Source organism: Xiphias gladius, chromosome 23, assembly GCF_016859285.1.
Source record: "Xiphias gladius isolate SHS-SW01 ecotype Sanya breed wild chromosome 23, ASM1685928v1, whole genome shotgun sequence".
Taxonomy (NCBI): domain Eukaryota; kingdom Metazoa; phylum Chordata; class Actinopteri; order Istiophoriformes; family Xiphiidae; genus Xiphias; species Xiphias gladius.
The window spans coordinates 21,348,559-21,371,102 of NC_053422.1; the positions used below are offsets into that span (position 1 = coordinate 21,348,559).

At 40.0% G+C, this 22,544-nt stretch overlaps 3 protein-coding genes across 4 annotated transcripts in view; 1 reads left to right on the top strand and 2 right to left on the bottom strand.

Moving 5' to 3' along the window:
• The window catches only part of tenm2 (teneurin transmembrane protein 2), a 154,793-nt gene extending 152,344 nt beyond the window's left edge, over positions 1-2,449 (top strand). For both annotated transcript variants that reach the window (XM_040120615.1, XM_040120614.1), the window contains exons 34-35: positions 293-423; positions 539-2,449. In XM_040120615.1, coding sequence (XP_039976549.1) covers positions 293-423; positions 539-1,276 — 869 coding nt within the window. In that variant the 3' untranslated portion in view covers positions 1,277-2,449. The remainder of the gene's footprint in view (positions 1-292; positions 424-538) is intronic.
• A 2,631-nt stretch (positions 2,450-5,080) lies between these two features.
• On the bottom strand, positions 5,081-12,556 carry zgc:165573 (cysteine-rich and transmembrane domain-containing protein 1). The gene is made up of 3 exons (XM_040120435.1): positions 12,366-12,556; positions 8,468-8,787; positions 5,081-5,912 (listed from the first exon to the last, which is right to left on the bottom strand). The coding sequence occupies exons 2-3, from the start codon at positions 8,766-8,768 to the stop codon at positions 5,809-5,811; spliced, it is 405 nt and encodes a 134-aa protein (XP_039976369.1). The 5' UTR covers positions 8,769-8,787; positions 12,366-12,556; the 3' UTR covers positions 5,081-5,808.
• A 5,106-nt stretch (positions 12,557-17,662) lies between these two features.
• Positions 17,663-21,536, bottom strand: eif4ebp3l (eukaryotic translation initiation factor 4E binding protein 3, like). The gene is made up of 3 exons (XM_040120820.1): positions 21,096-21,536; positions 19,180-19,356; positions 17,663-18,279 (listed from the first exon to the last, which is right to left on the bottom strand). Exons 1-3 carry the CDS (start codon positions 21,226-21,228, stop codon positions 18,251-18,253), a joined length of 339 nt encoding a protein of 112 aa, XP_039976754.1. The 5' UTR covers positions 21,229-21,536; the 3' UTR covers positions 17,663-18,250.
• Positions 21,537-22,544: the final 1,008 nt, after the last annotated feature.

Here is a 22,544-nt window from a genome sequence, read left to right on the forward strand (position 1 = left end):
ACTTCTAATTCTTTTAAGAGCAAGGTAGACTTTTCTTCTAATCTCCTGACATTGTCAGTGATATCTCTAGGGCTCAGGAGAAACAGATTGTCATGGACAAGATAGTCAATGCAAAGAACAATGTACTACAGATGGCACATTGGCTGATAGCTTTTTATAACACCAGCCGAGTTACATTAGCAAACACATTTTTACTTTTATATGACAAAAAAAAAAAAAAAGAGATTAATATGCCACCGTGTTTAATTTAAGTCATTTTGCTAAGTCATTTCTCCCCTGTCTGCTGCTGTAGATGTGAAGAGCTGGCTGGTGATGTTTGGCTTCCAGCTCAGCAACATAATCCCAGGGTTCCCTAGACACTCGCTCTACTTTGTGGAGCCACCATACGAGCTGCAGGCCACCCAGCACTGTGAGAACGGACAGGTATGGACTACTGTGCAAAAAACGTCTTAATCAGATCCAGTAGTAACCCTATTATAGAGATTTATCTTCTGTGATAAATTTTTATGTTAACACTGTATCCAAATTTTCCATGAAGCTCATCACTGGTGTGCAACAGGCAGCAGAGCGTCACAACCAAGCTTTCATGGCCCTGGAGGGTCGTCTCCTCAACAAAGAACGTCGCAGGCGAAAGGACAAGCCGGGTCACTGGTTTGGCACCAGCACCCCCATAATAGGTCGAGGAGTAATGCTAGCATTGAAGGAGGGCCGAGTGGTGGCTGGTGTGTCAGCTTTGGCCAGTGATGACAGCCGCAAAGTGGCTCTGGTGCTCAATGGCGCCCAGTACCTTGAAGGCACCCATTACACACAGGACGGGAATGACTGTCACTACTTTGTAAAAGTCGGCTCTGCTGACAGTGACCTGTTGGCCCTGGGGCTTACAAATGGGCGTAAGTCACTGGAGAGCGGTATCAATGTTACAGTGAGTGGCCGGTCAAGAAGAGGAGTGACTGTAGAGTTTGCAGTTCCGTCATTAGTGCTGAGTGTTCGGTACGGGCTGGCTGTGGACGTGGTGGATGAAGAGAAGGTAAGACTGTTGGAGCTGGCCAGGCAGAGAGCCTTGGCTGGGGCCTGGGCCAAGGAACAACAGAGGGCCAGAGATGGGAAGGGAGGCAGTCGCCTCTGGACGGAGGGGGAGCGACAGCAGCTCCTGACAACAGGTAGAGTACAGGGCTACGACGGCTACTATGTACTGCCTGTGGAGCAGTATCCAGAACTGGCTGACAGCAGCAACAACATCCAATTCCTCAGACAGAATGAGATGGGCAAGAGGTAACAGCCCACCTGAACTTGCTTGAAGGGCAGACTCTTCCCTCTCTCCCACTTTCACTTATCTAAATCCTGCTCCTTTTTCCTACCCAGCCTCCTCAACCCTACTCCTCTCAAAACCCATGGAGAATTAACCAACAAATGGGGTTACTCACGGAACGCTGCAGGGACTTTTGAAAAGAATGACTTATCCGAAAACATATTATTAATTTTACTGCCGTAGGCAAAAAAATTAAAGTTTAGTCAAACGTTTTTGTTTTTTTTTTGAAAAAACTCTAAACAACTGAAAAAGCACTGAAGAACTTTAAGAACTGTTGCTTAATGAATAAAAAGATTCCCCTTTTTAAAAAAGATAGTGATATTTTCGCCCACATTTTTTGGGTCACACTGAGAGCGGCCATGACAGCTACTGAACACACAGTGGAGTTGTACTGTGCTGGCATCTGCAGTGAAGGCTTGTCTGTCTCTAATAGACACTGAAGGCAAAGGGACCAAAGTGGAGACAAAGCCACTCCAGACAGCAGCCATTACAACTACACATCGACAGAGGACGTCATAAAACAGCCACAGACAAGGCAAAGTTAAAAAGGTTGTCCAATACTATGAGTTGTCTCCCTGTCTCAGGCCTCCCATTGTCCACCACGGACCAGTCCTCTGCTGCTGAGGCAGCGCACATCCAACCAAGCAACACACAAGCTAACGGCATCCTTGAACAAATCCAAGCTGTTAAAGGACTAGAAAATAAACTTTTTAAAAAAACCAAGTCAAAAAAAGTGATGGCTATATTTGTGGACAGTGGTATCACACAGCATTGTTTATTTTGAGATGGGGAGAAGAATCATATTACTACATATGTGTCTGACTACACTAAATTTCAGGATGTTGCGTATACTGTAGATGCCGTAGTTTTGTACGTTTCAGTCGCGGTAGAATTGTGAGACTTTCACCAAGGCACTTCTGTACAGAACGATCAAACACACCACTCACAGAGTCCGGAAAACATGCTAAGTTGGTATTTATTTTATTTTATTCTTTTTTATTTATTTATTCTTAGTACTATATGACAATCATGAATGAGTCACCAGTTCTATTCGAAGGAACATTAATGGATGAGTTTATTTTCTTTTGTAAAATATGTAAGAAATGTTCATTTTGTTTTTGTATTAATTTCATTTTGCTGCCAGGGCAAATAATAGTCACTCTCAAAAAGAATAATTTATGTAATAAAGTGTTTTAAAAAAAACGGTTTATACTTTAAATAAAGTCTTTAAAACTGTGAAATCTGTTTTTTCGAAGTATATTTCGATGTACAGTGTATAGACCTACCTTTATGCAGCACAGTAGAATATTGTTCAGAATATCAAGTTTTATATTTCTAAGAGGAAGTGGCTTGTAATGTGCAAAATCTTTAGCTGGTCTTACTACTCTAGAGTTTTGTGGCACACTAATATTCCATATCTACAATATCAATCCCCAGTTTGTTGTTTTTGACTGTTTTTTTTTTTTTTTTTCTGTTTGGAAGCAGAGATGTTTCTGTCCTAGATCCCAACAGCAGTAGCAGTAATGGATCCCTCTCACTGTGAAGAGACTCGTGCTGGATGTCATAATGTACCAAATCAGTATTATCAAAGGATGATTCTTATACATTCACTGAGACGAGACTCTTCTGAGAACCTTATCAATAAAACATAATTGTTTACTTCATCTGAGCACCGTGTAGTTCACTTTCATCTCATTTTTGTATTTGAAGACTATTGATGTTACAGTAATAAATTCCACCAGACGTGAATGACATACATTCATATTAGTTGCATTTCAAAGCAACCTCTGGAGTGTTGTTGGTATAGCTCCATTGTTTAAAACAGGCTGAATTTTTATTCTTCTGTGGTACTCGTGCATCCACCTCACTGGTAAAGCTTATTTTTGCTTCAGATATTCTTCATTGAAAAAATTAATACATAAATGACACCAATGTCTTAATTGCATACCAGTAAACAGCCACCCACAACCATACTTCTCCTCACTCCAAACGTATTGCTTACAGTACTAAACACATACATGGGGTCCAATGTTGTTCATTGATTCTAATGTGCTTTTAAGTGGCCATTAAGATGTAACTCCAAATGCTAACTATTTTTTCCTGGGATAATTTTACTCTATTCTATTGAATTTAAGTAGCTCATCGGCTTTCAGAAGCGGCGGAAAAGGTTTAAGTTTCTATAATCAATATCGTTATAACAATGGATTAAATGTGAAAGGAGTCGCTTGCAGTGATGAACGAATAGAGAGTAGACCTTTTTCACAGCAGACATTTTGGCACGTAACGGCAGGGAAAGCACATTTATAACTTTATTTAGGTGAGTTGGTTCCTGGGTCCTGGCATTGTGCATGCTGGCTCACTGGCATGTCTTACTGGACACTTGATAAAGCCGAGCCTTTTTTAATGTTATAAACACCTGTGCTTTCTGCTTTTAAGGTTGTGAACTACTTCTTTTTTTTTTAGGATGTTGACCGCTGTCAACTTCGCTGTTTCAATTTTAATCTCACAGTGGTTTTCGGCCACAGCAGGCAGCACTTTCCAGTTTATTCTCATGGGTTGTAGAGACGAAAAACGGAGCTAAAAGGCAGGTGAATCCTGTACTTACATTCACCAAGTGGCCATGGACAGGACTCCAAATGAAAGTTAAATGTTTCTTCGTGTGTGCTGGATTTGTAACTACCAACATTTTGCTAACACATCTGCCAGATCAACTTAAAATGTGATAATGTGGCAATGTGGTTTTCACAGCCCGTTTCCGCTGCCTGGAAGTGACTAATTACAACCAGTTTCTACAGCTCTAAGTAGCAGTACCACACTATCCATTATGTGTAACAGTTCTGCATTTAAAATTTACTCAAGTACAGAAGTTAGCAAGAAGTACTTGATTATTCATTATGCAGAATGACCCATGTAAGTGTTAAAATGCAGACAGTACATTAGTGTTGTAGGTGGTCAAGATGGGGTTCATTTTTATTTCTTAATATTAGTTGAATTTATAAAAATGCATCATATTTTAGAAACTGCTCCCTTGTTTTGTGTTTAAATGTTTAATCTGAAAAGTAACTAGTTACTGTACCAATCAGATAAATGTAGAGGAGTAAAAAGTACAGTATTTCCCTCTGAATTGTAAAAATATTAGGAGGCATAAATGACAAATACTCAAGTAAAGTACATCAAAACTATACAGCGCTTGAGTAAATGTATTTTTCCACCACTGCCTTTAAGGTAGTGTGCATTGGAAAGCCATGACTCGTCTGGTGATTTATTCCCTTGTCCATTTTATGTAAAATCGTCTCTCCAGTGATTCACTTTCACTTAGCTTCACTTTTGTGAAACATGTTGTTAATGCATCAGGCAGGCAGCCATGTTGCAACCAAGATCCCGAACTAGCGGCTGTTATAAAAAGCTGAATTGATCCAACCAGGCCCAGACTGCAACAGTATACTGATCTATACTTCCTACTCTACTTTAACCTCCCACACAGCGCTCACACGCGAATACTGCCGCAATCCCCAAAATAAACACAAATCATGAAGCCTTCCATTTCATGGGAATAAATTATTTTAATGCAAGATTCTCATCTAAAGCAAACGGGTCATTTAGTATTTCAGTTAAGCAATCACAACTTTTTTTTTTTTCATATTTTTAGTTTTATCTCCAAGGTATGTCATAAAAATAATATTGGAATAATTTTTCCTAGTAAGATCACCATGAAAAAAAACAAAACATTGTGGCCATTGAATGTGGACAGTAATCAAACATAAATCACTGTCATCTTTAAAAATGCATTCCATTTATTGTCATGTGATTCCACCTGAAGACGTACGTCGGCAAAAACAGCTTGTGTGCAAACGATGGGGGTATGTTTCAAGCATGAGCTTCTTAAGAGCACCCTCTGGCTCATTAGTAGCAAGTGGTTTTAGTGGCCTTTGGGATACCTGGGTTCCGGGATAACGGGTAGTCCTTGGGCAGGGTAAGTAGCATAGCTGAAGGGTTTTAGGGAGGGTTGGAGGTGGTTGGAAGGGCAGGCAGGAGTAGTATCTTACAGAGGTAATCATCATAAAGTGCCAAAGAGCATCACAACTAGATGAGCCTGAGATCCAAGTATACTGTATGTGTGTGTATGTGTTTTTGTGTATCTACTGTACCTTGTCTGTTTGTGTGCTGCCTGTTGTGTGTAGGTGTGTGATTAGAGCCTGAGATGCAGGTTATGTTTAGAAGCTCAGTTACAAGCTGCTACAGAGTAGCCCCTGGACAGGGTCAGTCAGTCAGTCAGTGCTGAGGGTTTCACATCAAGGTAGAGTGGGTGGCCCTGGGAAGAGACTTCCATATGGGATTGAGGGTTTTATTTATAGACGAGCAAAAGACATGTGGAAGAAATGGAGGGGTAGTTTGGAGGGAGTGCAAGGTTAAAGGCAGATAGGGGGAAAGGGTGATGGGGTTCAAGGCACAGAAATGGGGGCAAGGAAGTAATGGATGGGACCAGTTGGTGAAGAGCGTTATGTCAGCATGTCCCAGAGACAGCAGCAACACAGAGCTGTCCAGCAGGCTGTTAGGCATGTGTCTCCTGTGTCGTCTCTTCTCCTGTCTTCCACCACGTACACTGCAGAGGAAGAAAGACAGAGAAGTGTAGGAGGATAGAAGAGAAGAGCCGGGAAGGGTTGGCAAGGAGAGATACAGGAGAAGGCAAAAGAATGAAAAGAAATTAGTGTTTCCTTTTCTAAAATTGCACAAAACACCAGCAGGGAGATCAAGTGTAACCATGGCTGCTATGATTTTCCTCTAATTATGTTCCTCATGGGAGGCCCATCTCCATGGTAATACCGTAGCAGCCCAGAATCATGACCAGACAGTGTTAGAGTTGAGTAACATTAGCACCACTTTGAGGTATCACTAAGCAAATGACACACCTCTGTGCCCCAACAAGGCATTTCCCTTTTATTTACATGTACAGCAGTGGCTTTATCTCACCTTCATCAATGTATCTAAATTAGTCATGTAAAATATATAAACCTCACATATGTTACCCGTATGTGAGGTTTACCATCTGTTCCAGACACACACAAAAAAGCAAGTCAAACAACAGGCCTGAATGAATACGTCTCCCCTTCCTTGTGTTTGTGATTAATCATTTACAGTATGTGGAAGGAAACAATCATCCTGCTTTTAACAGCCAGGTGCATTGAATCATGACATAGGTGAATGTGTTACTAAGGTGACCTGCTCCTGGTCAATAGATTAAGTAAAGCTAGCTGAGCACTTATCACACTGAGCTCTGATAATAGTATAACAGAGAACTGGTTAATGATTGGCCAATATTTTAAAATGAACAGCACTATCAAAATGACTCACAGCACAAATCTCGACTGCAGAACACTCTCCTTTTAAATCAATCAGAAAACATTTATCTTAAGTCAGTTACAGGAGTGGTAACACCTTCCTGCTTGCTTTAAAACATAAAAGTGATAATTGTCTACTCCGAAAGCAAGACTGTTCTCTTTGCATATTCATTCTGAATATTTTACAGTGTGCTTTTTGTTTCACAGTTTTTGCTACAGTTTATTCTGGATGCTCAGTTGGGGCGTGCTACTGCATTAACACACATTTTATCTTAAACCTGGCTTGACTTCACACTTTTGTATCCTTAATAGCTTACTCTACATATTAACAGTTTTAGCATTTTACAGTCCAAGATAGAGCTGAAACAATTTGTCAATTAATTGATGAGATAATCAATAACAATTATTCTAATAATCAATTAGTAGTATCAAAGTAATTTTTCAAGCAAAAATGCCATGCATTTAATGGTTCCGGCTTCTCAACTGCGAGGATTTTCTGCCTGTCCCTGTTTTATCTCATTGTATAGTAAATATCTTTGTGTTTTGGACTGCATGGCAGACTAAAAAGCGATTCGAAGACATCACCTTGGGCTTTAAGAAATTTTGACAGGCATTTTTCTCTATTTTCTGACAATTATAAACCAAACAAATAATCAATTAATCTGGAGAATAAGTGGCAGATTAATTGTTAATGAAAATAATAGAGGTTTTTCAAAGACGACATTTTGACTTGTCATAGTAGGAAAAGCACAGGTGTTACTAAAAACATGATCGATGGCTCTATTCTATTCAAGTGTCCCAGTAAGCCATGGCAGTGTGACAGTGAGCCAGCATGAACAATGCCGGGACCCAGAAATTTAAGCATCTAAAGGGAATGCAGCCATCATCGTTTGTATTATTTAAATCTGTGGTTTATCTACTATGATATTTAATCGATGAAAAATGCCTGATCGGAAGAGTCTCAATCAACTGCTCGAACCTGCAAAGTGAGGGTCACGTGACCATTAGAGACAGCCATAGGTGACAGCAAGCTCATTTATGGTACTGTGGAAGAAGGTAAACACACATCTGTCCTAGGAAAGTTAGTAAAACTCTTTACAGCAAAAGGAAAAACTTTGCAGCTTGTTAATAAACCTGCCACATTTCTTTATTCTTTCACCTCTATTTAGTCGTGAAAATAATGATTTGAAAAATGCAAACATTTTTAAATTTAAAGCCGATTACGGGATAAACACTTTAAAAACGAGTAAGACGCCTCTCTCCTCTGTATGACATTACAGTAAGGTCTGGTTGATTCGATTTTGAAAACAACTTGTAAGGATCCCTTCTATATAAAGTACTTTCCATATTCTGTCATCAAAGAATTTAGCCTCAGATTCTGCAAAGCAAAAGACTATCACCAACTCTGCTCAAACTGTCTGTCTGGAGAAATTTCAGATAATGAAGCCAATGCCACTGTACAACAAACAGCATTTTGAATAACAATTTCCGAATGAAATGTGTCCAATGTAACATTTAAAAAAATTTAAAAAATTAAAACAACATGCTCAAACCCAAAGTCTTTCTTAATGCTCAGGCTGCAGTAAACATGCAGATTAGCACATTAGCTAGCATGTTGTACTGCTGATTTGGTCATGTGACCCCCGCATTGCAGGTCTGTAGCAGTCCGTTGAGATCCCAATGTAGCCCTATACCCAGTCAACATGCCATTCACCGTAGTATTTCTCATATTATCAGGGGTCCTCCAACCATTCTGTTCTGACACCACAATGAATAATGTACATATTTGCATCAATCTCTGATGTGTGTTATCATTCACCTGTGTTTTTGGGAGCCTCCCCATACATAGGTCCAGGAGCAGGTCCCCCCTGCCAGCCAAACTGTGGTTGTCCAGGGTATCCATGATAAGGAGGCTGTCCTTGGCCGGGATAAGGACCTCCGGGGCCCACTGGTCCAGCAGGGTAGTTAGGGTATGCAGGATTGGGCTGCTCCATGTTCACAGGGTATCCCTGTTGAGGATAACCCTGAGGCGGGTAGCCTTGTGGAGGTGGGCCCTGGGCCGGGTAGCCTGGAGCAGTTGGGCCGCTGCCAGGGTACGGAGGGGGCTGCTCAAAATTCATCTTTGGGTTTAACTGTCACCTGAAAAACAAGAAAAAAAAGAAGTGATGGTATATATAATGGCACTTTTCTAATTTCAATTAGTCTGCAAAGTGACACACCGAAGACAGAAGATGTGCATCCTATGTACATATTAATACTAGTGGTAATATCAAACGGGGGGTGAATACAAAATACTGCAGGTCAATACCCGGTACCAATGTCACATATCACATTTTAGAAATTAGTCCATCATGTTTGTTTTCCTATACATTTTGGGGTTATTAAATGGTTATCTGGTATTGGTTGAGACTAATTGGGATCAAAATAAAATTAAATGAAATCGAGGTGCAGAAGACAAAAATAAAGCATTTTCAACCAACAAGATTTTGATGGCTTTGTTATTTGAGGAAAGTAGGATTCATGTTCTTGTACTGCAAAGCTTTTATAACAGTTCATCACAGTTTTTATATTTATAGGCGTAAATGTGTCTTAATTCTGTTTTGTTTAATAAAAGTAAGAGGTCAGATCAATGTGTGGTATTGTGGACCATGTAAAAAATTGTGTGAGTGTGTGTCCACGCATGTGTGTGTAATTCAGCCTCAAGAGTCACATTAGGCAATGAAATCCCCCATGAGTCCCCCTATAAGAGCACAACATTTTCAGACAGGCACAAAAATGATGCAACTGTGTCCCAGTACAGAAAAGTACACAGAACATACACCCATCTCCTGGCGATTCATGCTTTTGCAGACTCATATTGTAAACTAACATGGGCTCCACAGCCCCACAGGAAAGATAAGCACAGCATATTATTTGATGTTTTATTGAGCATGTCTTATGAGTCAATGGTCAATCACAACCCACATCAGCCCTACATGAGGTAAGCATCATTATGTTACTGTTCACAAACAGACTTTACAAATGGAGGCTGCGTCACAGTGTGCTGGGTGAAGCTAATCAATTGAATCATGGGAAAGAGAAGGGGAGAGAGACACTGCAGTAACTGTACAGGCCAGCACTGGTTGTATCTTCACCCTTCACACATTCATATTGTATTTCTGTGGGGTGTGTGAACCTAACATAAGAAAGCTGATTTAAGGAACCATTCCGTCTGCCGTCGCCAATCCAGAAACAGTTTTAATCTTTAAGCCTATCTGAAAGTACAACAAATGTTTGTGATCAGCTCAGTGTCAAGAGGTTATTTGTCCACTCCTCGACTTCGTGAGTAGGAGGTGCATTTCCCAGCCGACCACTAATGGCTTCTGATGAGGAAGATCCAGGTCCATCACGACAGTCATGCTAACCATCATCACTGGATTTGCTCATGCAGAACAGCCACAACAAAGGAAAGAGGCCTAACGGAGTTTCAGTTCTCCTTGTAGCAGTTTCAGTTCTCCATGTAGAACCTCTAAATAGCACTCAAACTCCTTTTTCTCAGTCACTGTAGCTATCCACATCCAATCTTTTGTCTATAATAAAGCAATGCAGTAGCCGTATGCTTAATCGTGTCCAGAAGCATTTTTCACAATGGTACACACAATAGTGGTTGCAAATGCCATTACCTGGACTTGTTATCACTTTTGGAAACAATAATATTGTATTTGTCAAATTCAAAGTATGATGACTCATTTTCTTTCTCTTTCATTACCTAATTTGGTAAAAACATTAGTAACAAGGTTTAAGGGTGGCTCTTGGGTAGTGTTGTACCTGAAGATAAGACACTGAGTACATTTCCTACAAATTTCTAAATAATGTGAGAGTGTAGGTTTAAACAAACCAAAGTGGAATTGGAAGGAATACCACTGCTAACGTTGTAGTAAAACATGATTACTAAGTCCTGCCTCAACTTCAGCAATGAGCTTCTCTGCGCAGTGTTTTTCAAAAGATGGCTGGACATTTCACCACCTGAATGTGTTCTTAACACAACTGGCAGATGGCAAGGCCTCTGTAACTATGGTTACCATGCTCCAGGAGGAACAGAATGATCCCTGGTGAATTGTTTGTGTTGTACCTTAAGGCAACACGGAGTAATAAAATAACACAATTAACAAATGTGTCTTTCTCCCTGTAAACAGGGAGGCTTCTTCGACGACTGTTGGACCATTGTTCCAGCTCCTAATCATTTGTGATTACAGAGTGTTACATTACTAGCTAAATACTGAGAAAAAGCTTCTTTCAAAGGGAATTCACAGATAATCTGTAATCTGACACCACTAAGAATGTATAAAGAATCAAAGTTCACCTTGTAGCATACTTTGCCTTTATTGTACCCATATTAACTTCAACTAGTCTTTGGTATCAGATAAAGTTCTAGGAATGATTTACAGGTCTTGACTCATAAGTAGGCTTGCACAGTATGTGTGTGAGTTTACTGTATGAGTGTATCCTGATTTGCAGGTGTCATTTGTTTTTTTTCCCCCGTTTGACTGCAAGATTAACTGAGTGACCTAACACAATGTTTCCACAACAACATCATTGTGTTAATATAACATACAGACACAGACACACAGATGGACAGTGCACCTGAGACGTCTCTCAATCCATTACATGCTTCTGAACCTAATGGCTTTGTACATATTGACAAAGGACTAAGGCGCAGTCAGTACACTCACAAATGTGTTATTATAATAGCAGCATTAAAAAATTTACAATAAAAAGCCACTCAACTGGCTCAAATTTATTGACCTAAATAAAAAAAAAATACCACTGTAGACTCAAGAAGGGAAAAAATTAGGTATCTGATCAAATAAATCTAAATTAAACTTTGTAAAAGCCACTTAGGGCTGCTAATATCCGGTGCTGTTGAGTTCATGCAAATGCCCCTTTGATTTTCATGTAAATTTAAACAGGAAATGTACTAGTTAATCTAACCATGTGATGTCAACTTTAAAGTAATATGTCCAGTAGAAATATGACACATTAACACATTAATTTCTTAGTTTCATCCCTAAAATGATGGCCTAAAAAAGGCAGACATGAAGAACTTGTTTATGTCGGCCTAGTTTATATAAAGAGAGCTTCATTGTAATGAATCTATGTTTACAAAAGCTGTAAATATCCATTGTTAAACAGCAGCTCTTGTAGCCTGGCAGCCAATGTTTAAATCCTCTACGTGTAGAGTCATCACAATACTAAGACGCGTAGTATCTCTAAAGACACCCATTGGACCTAATTAAGATGAATCCGAAACAGAACCCCCTCTCAAGAAAACGCACACATAGGCAAACAAATAGAGTGAGCTAAGTCACGACAAACAACAAAATGCGACCAAAAAATATAGAATTCACATGGCAGTAAGCAAAACCTTTCTTGATACAAACAAAGGTGACATTTAGCCTCATAAAACTCATTTGAGTTCGCCAATTAAGCTAGTTATTAGCTAATATAAGCATATCTGCTTTTATTAGTATTAATATTGGCAGTAGTACAAGTGTATTTTCACGTCGACATTCCGACATTAGGTTAGGTTATGAATATAACGTTTAAGAAATATTAAACTGCTAACATAAACCGGCACCTTCAGGCCACAACCCACTAGTTTTCCAGCCCCACCAAGTTGATGATGACGAGGCTCCTTAACACATAAAAAGACTTCCAGACGTGTGTGGACCACCTACCTTAGAATAAATAATAATCCCGTCTGATGTAAATAGCAGCAGTGTCTGTTTAGAAAGAAACTCCTTCTGTCTCCAGTGTTTATCACTATTTTCACTGCAATGACGACCCTCTCGCCTCCGGAAACCCAATCCGTGTCGCGTTTGCGGGACGTGACGTCGTTTGAAGGGTACGACACGGGTAGTGCTGGCGGGCAACAAAGGACGGGATTGGCTGCTGCGACAGCCCGGCTGCCCCCGGCGTCCAATCGAAAGCCAGAGCGATGACCAGAGGGACGTCAGGGAAAAGCAACGACTCCTGATCATCTGACTAGATGACAGATTGAAAAGACCTACATCACCGATGTACGAACTGACTACGTGGAGGGGGGAGTAGCTGACGTGACTGACTAAACGTTAATCATTACCCAGTGACCTGTTACTGTCGCCCTTGGAATTTGATTATTGATTTTATTACGTGCACCAAAACCTGGCAGCTCTTACACGTTATCAAAAACATTTTTTTTTAAATAATATAATTAGAATTATTTATAAATATGAAAAAATATTCGGTGCCCTTCTGTTTGCAACAGTACACCTGTTTGGCTAAGGTGCATTACTGGTTTTCTCCCAGCAGAGGTCAGACTCTTCCCAGTATGTTTTCCTCTGAGTCGTGGTAGAGGCAGTTTCTTGCACTCGAGACGTCAAAGTAAAACTGTTTTGTTTTGATGTAGGCTAGTATATTTGCTTGAAATTACCAGATTGTTATATACATATATATATATATATGATAGATAGATTGATAGATAGATAGATAGATAGATAGATAGATAGATAGATCCACATATGTATATGTATATATGATCAAATTAGTAGTTCATCTCTAACAAATTGTATATTTATTATTAATCTGTAAAGTAACTAACAACTATAGTGTCAAATAAACACACCCATGCATATGTACCAAACAGACACGAAGCGGTGGTAGGACTGGGAGACAGGGTTGTGAAACTTCATCTCAGTTCCGCCGTTAGACATGACATTAAATGAGTACAGTATGAACATAGTAGCATACCAGCAGCCAGCCAGCACGACAGCTGCCATTGACAGTGGAACTTAAAAGGAAATCGTCCCTATTCTACAAGGTGATACCAGGCTGTGCAGCAACATGTGATAAGGCTTGCACAACGGGTATATACAAATGGTAATCTGCTGTATATCAACCGACAGACTTGTAGACCAGTGGTGCCCCTGAGAAACAGGAACCTGACCTCTGACATATACACACTAAGCTCTACTTACAGCTAATACAAAGCTATGCATGGAAAAGATGATGAGAGGCACTATCACTGGTGGTGCATTAAGCACTAGCATGGCAGCAGCTTTAAAAATACTGATCTGATTTTGTCTTTTGAGGCATATCAGAGATTGTGCAACAAACAAAACAGCAAAGGAATAACAAACTTTATCCAAAGACTGACCCAATTACATGGCAACAGAGAGTACTCTGCATTCTAATTCTTAAACTATCGCATAGTGAGAAGGGCCAAATATTGTCTTCAGTGTAGGCTTTAATGAGAAAATGAAGAAAACAATGTGCAATGGGTATCTACAATAGGTAATCGTACTTAATATTTGAAGAACACTTCAAATATTAAGTACAAATTTTTTAAAAATGTCTAAAGGTTTTATATTGCAAACTTAATTTCTAATAACTAAATTGGTTGCACTAATGAGGAAATGTACTTGTTTTGAAACACTACATGAACCTAATGTAATCCAAGAAACTATTAAACAGCTTGTGTCTCAGATCTAATTTAGTACAGCAGTGATCTAGGAGTTGAATATTATTTTACGGGTGTACTCGGCAAAAGTCACTCTGTAAAACAATTGGCTGATTTCCTGCAATGTAAACTTTAAAGAAAATGTAATGTAAATGTAGGTATGTGTATGTATGTTCATTTATGAGACAAACAAGCAGCCCTCTTCAGCCCCTGTCCCCTCCCCGTAATGATGGATGTGACCAAGGAGTCCACGTGTTTGAGTGTCTGTTTACATCGTCCCCCCAGCAATTCAGCCCGAGCCAGTACTATCGGCTTCAGCAGGAGCAGCTGACAAAAATAGGGTCTCGTCGACCAGCCCAACTCGACACAGCCCTCTTACAGGAAAACAGGAAGGGGAGCAGGGGGTAAGGGAGGGTCGAGCAGATGAAAAGGGGGGATATTCTGCCTACGGGAAAGGGCAATGGAGCAAGTTTACAAGGGTTCATTTAACCTCAGATGGAAGGCAGGGTGGTGAAGGGAAGTTGTTTCCCGTGGTACAAGGCTGATATTTGCCAAAACAACATTTCATGGACTCTACTGTATGGCGATTAAACCGCTGTCTGCTTTTCCATAAGCCAAAGTGAAGCATTTCAGGATCAGAGGCAAAGAGAACTTTTACGGTCACTATTTGGATATCTGATCCAAATAGCATATAATGTGTGAGTTGCGTTTAAGCCGCGCTATATACTTTGTCTTCTTTTACTTTGAAATCATGACTATTTTTACTTCTAAAATATGTTTAATTATATTTTGTCATGCACACAATATAACAATATTTGGGTGTTTGTAGAATGCATACAATTTTTAGATATAAGCCTTGTCAAATGGCCTTTTGCAGACACTTTTGCTGCTAGCTCAGTGACAGATACCTTGTCCAAAAAGTTACTGACAGGCTTGTGTGTCACTGTTACACGCCAAGTGATTTATGTTCTAGCATGAACCTCCCCTCATGATCAATGGATTACCCCTGCCACAAGAATTTCTTGACATAATCCCATTTATAAATTCATAATTATTAAAAAAAGGACCAATGGCAAACTCTGCGCAGCAGTGATTAAAAGCTTACCCTGAGAGTCGATTCCATGTGGCCAAATTTGACAAGACGGTCACATCCAATTTAAGCGATGAGTAATCATGTTTTATATAATATATATATAAGTTGATATATACAATAATTACAGAGTAGTAGTCGTGCTAAAGTGCAGCTGGACAAGGAAGTCAAATTTCGCACACTTTGCGTAATCACAATGGCATGTGTGCATTTGTCATTTCACTTTCAGTCCTCCTTGTTAGCCATCACTTTTCAGTCACGAGAGGGCTATTTCTAGCCAGACCATCAGCCTTCCCTTTACCTTATGATGTACCTTATGATATCATCAGTCATCATTGGCCATTATCGGTCCATCCAAACAAAAAGTGTCAGCACACTTGTTGATGAAGGTGAAGGAAGGTTTAGTAGACAGTAGTCTTGTGTGTTTGTGAAAAGTGCTGACTCAGCCAAATGTCCGTTATCGATGGTGATTTCTATATACTGTACCTCTGGCATAGCTGCCCTCACTCTCAACCTTACCCTGGACATCAAAGCTGTACATTGTTGCCCATGCCTGATTAGGATATGGGATGGTTACATCCGGCTCTGTGCATCACTCAATGTGCACATGGATGAAATAACTTTTTACCTACTCCTCACTGTCTGTCTATGCACTAGGACAGCAAGGTTTTATGGAGTACTTTCCAGTATCATTTTCAGTTTTATATCTCCTCCGTCGCCGGAGCGGAAATCCCTCAAAACTACATGTTGGGAGCATGTGGTATTTTTCATAGTCACCTGGCACGTGGCCGAGTTCTCACGTGCACTTGTTCAATCAGCACACACAGGTCAATCAGCACTTTCTACAGCCAAAAAACAGCCAAATGCACACCAACTGTTGGCTGAATAAGTATTACCTTGACTTTTGGCAAAAAGTTATCTAATCATCCTGCTGTACTGGTTCAGTATTTGCTGTTGGCACAATAACACTATGGCACAGAGCAAGTTTACTTTGCGTGTTCTCAAAAGAACTGCAATGGACCAAACAATGAGCACATGTTTATACATGCTTTTGGTCTTATTATGAAATAAGAGTCAACAAATCAGACCCTCCTTGCAGAGTCAGTTATTAGCTTAAGTGTAATGCAAAGTGGTTGCCAGTCACATCTGCAAAGGCCATGGGAATCGAACATCTGAGCAGACTGACCTACATTAGAACTTCCGCATGAAACATGGGGACCTGCTAATCTGTTCTCCCTTGAATACTGCACTGAAGAAATACCTTGACAAGAGTTGCAGCTTAAAAATCCAAATCGTGGAGTCATTGCTGAAACAAATATTTATACCTCAACATATCTCACTAAATCCTCAATTTCATATCTGAGATAACTGGCTGGTCAAATACCAGCAGGTGTCACACCCCCACCCCCACGTTGCAGAGTGGTTTCAATGTCTTGCCTTTGGGCTGCAGCTGCTCTCATTCCTTAAGACCAGGCCTATTCCTACAGTCAGCCTTTCTAATCTGGAGATCAGTGTCTGGAACAGGCAGGCATACCTAGCCCTGACCCTGTTGATACATTGTGAGAGGCTGAATAAACAGTGTACATGGGTCTGGTTAGCCTTCGGATTGTCAGTAACATGTGCTAATGGTGTATTTTGAAATCCCAGCTGCTGCTTCCAATGATCAGGAAAAATGTTTATCGTGAGATATATCTTTTGTTTTATGAGACTTCATGCATTAAAGATAATTCCCAGTTCTATATTCCATCTTGAGCAACAAAGTATGCTTCTGTTTGACCTTAATGCCAATAACTTAGCCTAAAGCAACTGTTACACTGTTTAATCAGTTCAACATGGATGTTGTCAACTTTATCAGCCTGTGTGAGGGGGAGTTCACCCCACCAGTGCACAAAAACATACCGCTCCTTACATGAAATTGTTATACACCTCATTAAGTGATTAATACATAGTTTTCTGTGGCCACATCCTTCTCCATTACACAAAGCTTTATCAGGCTGTAACAGACAAGATCTTATTAATTGAAACATAGTTCCTTAGCCATGTACTGCGCACTTTACAGTTCTGAAGAGCGTACATAACAGACATTAACCACAGAGCCTGTATACTCTTACAGCATACAGCACATGTATTGAGCTTCAGGTCATAAAAAACAAAAAACAAAACACATGAACAGTTAAAACCTTCCTACTATGAATGTGTCATCTTTGTGTGACATATAGACCAGATGTTAAAATGGGTCATGTTTGAGCTCTTTATGTCAGCATGCAGTTCCCTGATAAAATAGTGGCAAAACAAAGAGTATAGAGAAGACATTATTGCATACTTGAATGGTTTTATTACACTTTACAACATAGATACAATGAATAACACTGTCCTAGACAATACTCAAAACAAAATGTGACAGGCCTATACATTTATGGGGGAAAAAAAGACAAATAAAAACAAAATTTGACTGTTTGAATTGTCTTTATTTGAAATTTACAATTCATCTCTCCCTCCATACAAAAACAGAGTAGGAGCTGATTTTCTGTAGGCCCTGACCCCCAATATTAGGAGACCCTTGTCTGCCCATCACAAAGAAAGTTAGCCTTCCTTTTTGGGAGGGAAATACAAAAAAAAACAAAAAAACAAAAACAAAACAAAACCTGATGCCTGCAGTGAAAAACCCTACTTTACATGTCTTAATGTAATCAACCTATATTCCCCCAAATTAAAAAATAGGCTACATAGTAAACTTTCTTATTTACAAAAGATTAAAAAAAAAAAATGAAATCAAAACAGATTTTTTCAATCCTGCTATAGCTATGAAGTGAGTGAGCAACCAATCAACCCATTTCATACACATTTTTTTTTTTAGGGTAAAAAACACCCTACAGTTTTATAACTTACCATTTTTTTCGGTTGCTCTCAAAAGCTTTTATTTAAAAAAAGAAAAAAAAAAAAAAGAAAAAAGCTTTATATGTAATGAATTACGGTCAGCAATGACCTTGGAGGGGTTTTAACCAATAACTCTCCACAGGAGGTAATACTGGAGCTCAGATGTCCATCTCAAACTGGTTGTCATCTGTTAAAAAAAAAAAAAAAAAAGAGACAGGAGAGAGTTCATGTTAAAAAGGGGAGATATGACAATCAGCACATTTGTGTTTGCACCCCAAGCACGACCACACCTTAATGAATTGCAGAGAAAGGGACAAACTACAGCCCTTATCAATAAATTCATAACTGACAGAAAAAAAACAAATGCTTGACTAAAAAGGTGTAAATCGCAAATCCAATCCCCATGACACATCCTGTGTGTTTACTAACCAAGAAGAGAGAGAGTAAAAAGGGGTCAACTCTAATTCTCATGGTCTTTAGTTTGACAATAGGAATGGAAAGGGATGGCTAGATGATTGGATATATTTAACTAGATAATAACTGTCAACTTGACTAGTTTTAAAGTTGGTAAAATCCTGGTTATGCTTATGAAGGCGCATTCCCCGAAAGACTTAACACATGGTGATAATGACTGAGCATTCCTCTCCCAGTCCTCGACACAGCACAACTGCTGTGCTGCAAAAATGTAGGTATGGCACTGCAGGAACACATGCTGCACCTATCTGCTGTTTTAGCACATGCCGACAACTCTTAACATAAAATGAAGACTCATGGAGGGTAAAAAAGGGCTGCAAGTTCACGAAAACCACATTAAGCTGGAAAAGCATTCTGAGCATACGGCAATTGATGTGTGTAGTTTTTATTGGATAAGACTACAAAATTGTGCATTGCATTTTGATGTCAAAAATACAAAAAATATGAGATGTATGGACAAGGCTGCAGAATCCAGTTGTGTTTTAGTAATGAGATCTTTATGTGTTCACACACACAAACGAACTTTGGACCATGTGTATATCTGTACAGTTATTCCACTCTATATATCTAGTCAAGTTTAGAGAAGACATAAGCCGTATAGTGGTGTGTTTACCTGCAATTTCCTTCTCTTCCTCTTCAGCCTCCTCTTTGAGATCCTGCAATTTCCCCATGGGGTGTGTAGCAGGTACAGTTACCCCTGGGATCTGGGGCAGACAGCATGGGGGGGTCCGGGCAAGAGGGGAGTTTCGACAATCCAACAGAAACTTCCTGTCATAGATGATGCGGGTACCTGTGTTTAAGAATGAGGGGGGGGGGGGGGGGGTTAAATAAAAATAAAAAAAAGTTACTGACCTGGAGTAAACAAACATCAAATCTCACTTTCTGACACAAAGTGAAATAAATGCTCTGAAGTCAAACAGCAAACCAGATGCTGGGGTTTTACAGGATCAAATGATATTACTTGTTACTGCAGCACCTTTGTATCAAGGTACATATCTGAGGAGTCAATTATCATTATCCTCTACTGGAGGTGATTTGAGAGGAAAGAGAAGGGTTTCTGCGTGCGCGCGGAGGGGGGCGGGGGCTGCCGCTGCAGTGAGTTCTAGGAAATCAGAGTACAAAACATTCTCTCTATGAACCGAGAGGCCTTGAAATTAAAGCCACATTTTTCTTCCCTGACTGAGTTAAAGATTGAACATTGACAGCAAATGCAGCACACTTAGGTATGCATCCAAGGATGGCTTTTCTCAGGTCTTCTTGTAACTGTGACATTATTTAAGCTTAAGGCACAACACAAACCCTACAGCTTAGCACATCTAATGTCTACTTGGCACTCTTCATGTCTGTCACCATTTGGACCTAAACCAACTCCAAGCAAAAACAGTGTCACAAATAGCATGTTGTCATAAGTTCGACCAGGACATGGCTGAGTCAAGGAGTGGTTGGCTGCTTGTATAATTCTCTACTGGAGTTTGAACCCTTCCATACAGCATCAGCTCACCCACTGTACAAGGAAAACATGTTATGTAATAACAGTGGTGAGCAGTTCATCCTGGACCAAGGAAAGTAAAGCAGAGGGGAAGGAGAAAAAAACTGGGGTGAGGAGCAGGGGCTGGAATGCAAACTATATTGCTCTTACTCCCCATGCATTAGACATTTCCTCTCCCTCCTCCTCTTAACTTGTACAGAATGTTCTCTACTGTTCCTTAAATGCAAAGCACAGAAAAGTGGTGATGGGACAGCCTCCAGCTCCTCCACCTCTGCTGAGGCCAATCACTTTGCTCCTCCGGCAGCTGGACATACACACCCTCGTCAAATCACATGGCCCCGGGTTATACAGCTCTTGTTGTCTTTAGACAACCAGTGTTTTTGATGCAGCAACAAGTGACTGTTTGCCCAGACCTGTGTGTGTTGTACAATTTATTTTATTTTATTTATATAAAATGTAGGTCAAAGCTACTGCTATTGTTCCGCTATCAGCAATGGAAAGATATACATTTCCTTTTTTTTTTTGCAGCATTGATGTGCTTTTAATTTGAAGCTGGTAACATTGACAAACAAGAGTGACAAACGGCTGTGCAGAAAAAAAAGAAAAAAAAAGTTCAGATTGCCAAATCGACACGACGGTAAACTTGTTGACATCAATTTGGGCTGCAGCCAACTGTCACTGTGCAGAGTGCGAGCAACGACTTTAAAACTATTTCTGGTTCAGAATTGCTCACATTTTAATATGGTTATTCCACGGTTTTAGGGCGACTACATAATACGATATAATCCGATATTTCATCAGCTATTCTAAGCTTTCGTGTATAGTTTGCAGTTTCTCGCGAGAGCTTATTGTGGCGCTGCGAATATCAGCACGTATACGTAAACCCTTGAGCCACAGCTACAAAAGTTAGTTAACGCGTCCTTTAAAGTTCTGTGTTGTGGGCGCCTTTCAGGAAATAAAAGTGGGACTAAATATGAAACAGCACATTATCTTGAGAGAAAACACAGCGCTCTTGAAGTTTGCATTTCCACAGTTCTTACCTCCAGGCGTGGTGGAGAAGAGGGTCCCCCCGGGTGTCTGGCTGTAACAGTCGGGTAGCTGGGACCAGTCCTTCAGGGTGAGCACCCTGGTGGGGATGGGGCAACTTTTAACTTGGTTTGAGCCGGTCGACATGCTAGCTTCTGTACAGCTGCTGCAGGCGGAGTGGGACAAGGGGTTTTTAAAAGCCCTCAAACTCGCAATTTGGTGCTCGCTCACAGCCTCGTACGAGGACAAATGGCTTCAAAGTTGTCGGCCTATTACAATTAACAGTTACCAAACTAAAAGCTGTGCAACTTTAACTTGTAGGCTGAGGATTCAAACAAGCTCGGAGTTTGGGGCCTGAGGGGTGTCCGTCGCTACGAGCTGCTACCAAATGCTACCATGTGCTGTATTTGTAACACAGCTGCACCAGCCACTCGTGATGTTTTTGTGTAACAGCTACGAGACACGTGGGGCAACGGCTATGTGTTGCGAATATTTTCTCGTAACAGACAGTCCGTGGGGGCGGGGATAACAATGGAGTAAGAAAAGAAAAAAAATCAGTTGACTATCATTTATGGATCGTGGTGACCAGTAGACAAAACATTTTCAAAACCAGGCTGAATTTGTAACTACGTTTTTTACACTACAGGAGAAAATAATATGACGTGTAAGACCAAGCCTAGACAAAAATCTATTTATTTATTTATTTATTATTTATTTATTTAGTTAGTTATTGTTTCTGTTTTGTTTTTTTTTACTATAAAAACGTGTAAAACTCTAAAATGTGAGCTAATAGAAAAAAGGATATACAGAGTAGAGCTGCAACTGACTATATACATATTTTTTAATTATTGATTAATCACAGATTATTTTCTCAATTAACCAATTTATAAAATATCACAAACGATTGAAAAAAATGACATCTGTAATTTCCTAGAACCCAATGAGACTTTTTTATCCGAACAACAGTCCATATCTCAGAGATTTTCAATTTGCCACCATGTATGAAACATAAAAGCATTGAATTCTCAAACGTGAGACGCTGCAACCAGGAATGGGGTCAAATGAACGACCACGAAATGAAATGTGTTTCAGAGTGAGGTCAACACACATGCATAAAGAAAAGTGTAATCCACGGCTTCTCTGGTTCACAAAACACGCGCACCTCCACCTCGTGCTTGCACTGGACACCACTGCCCCCTACAGGCGTCTCATTGTTTGGGACAGAGTGTGCACGTTTCTTATGAAGAGTTTATCACAGCTGCTGCAGATCTGATGGACTCCATCAACATGAATATAGGCTACCAGTATGTTGCAATATGTCCTTATTTGTCTATGTTATTCATATAATTTACCCAAACTAAACAAATGTGCAGATGCTGCCTGAAGAGTTTTTCTGTTTGGTTTAAAATATTGGAAATATTAAACTGGTTTCTACACAGTGTACACAAAACGAATTAGCAGAT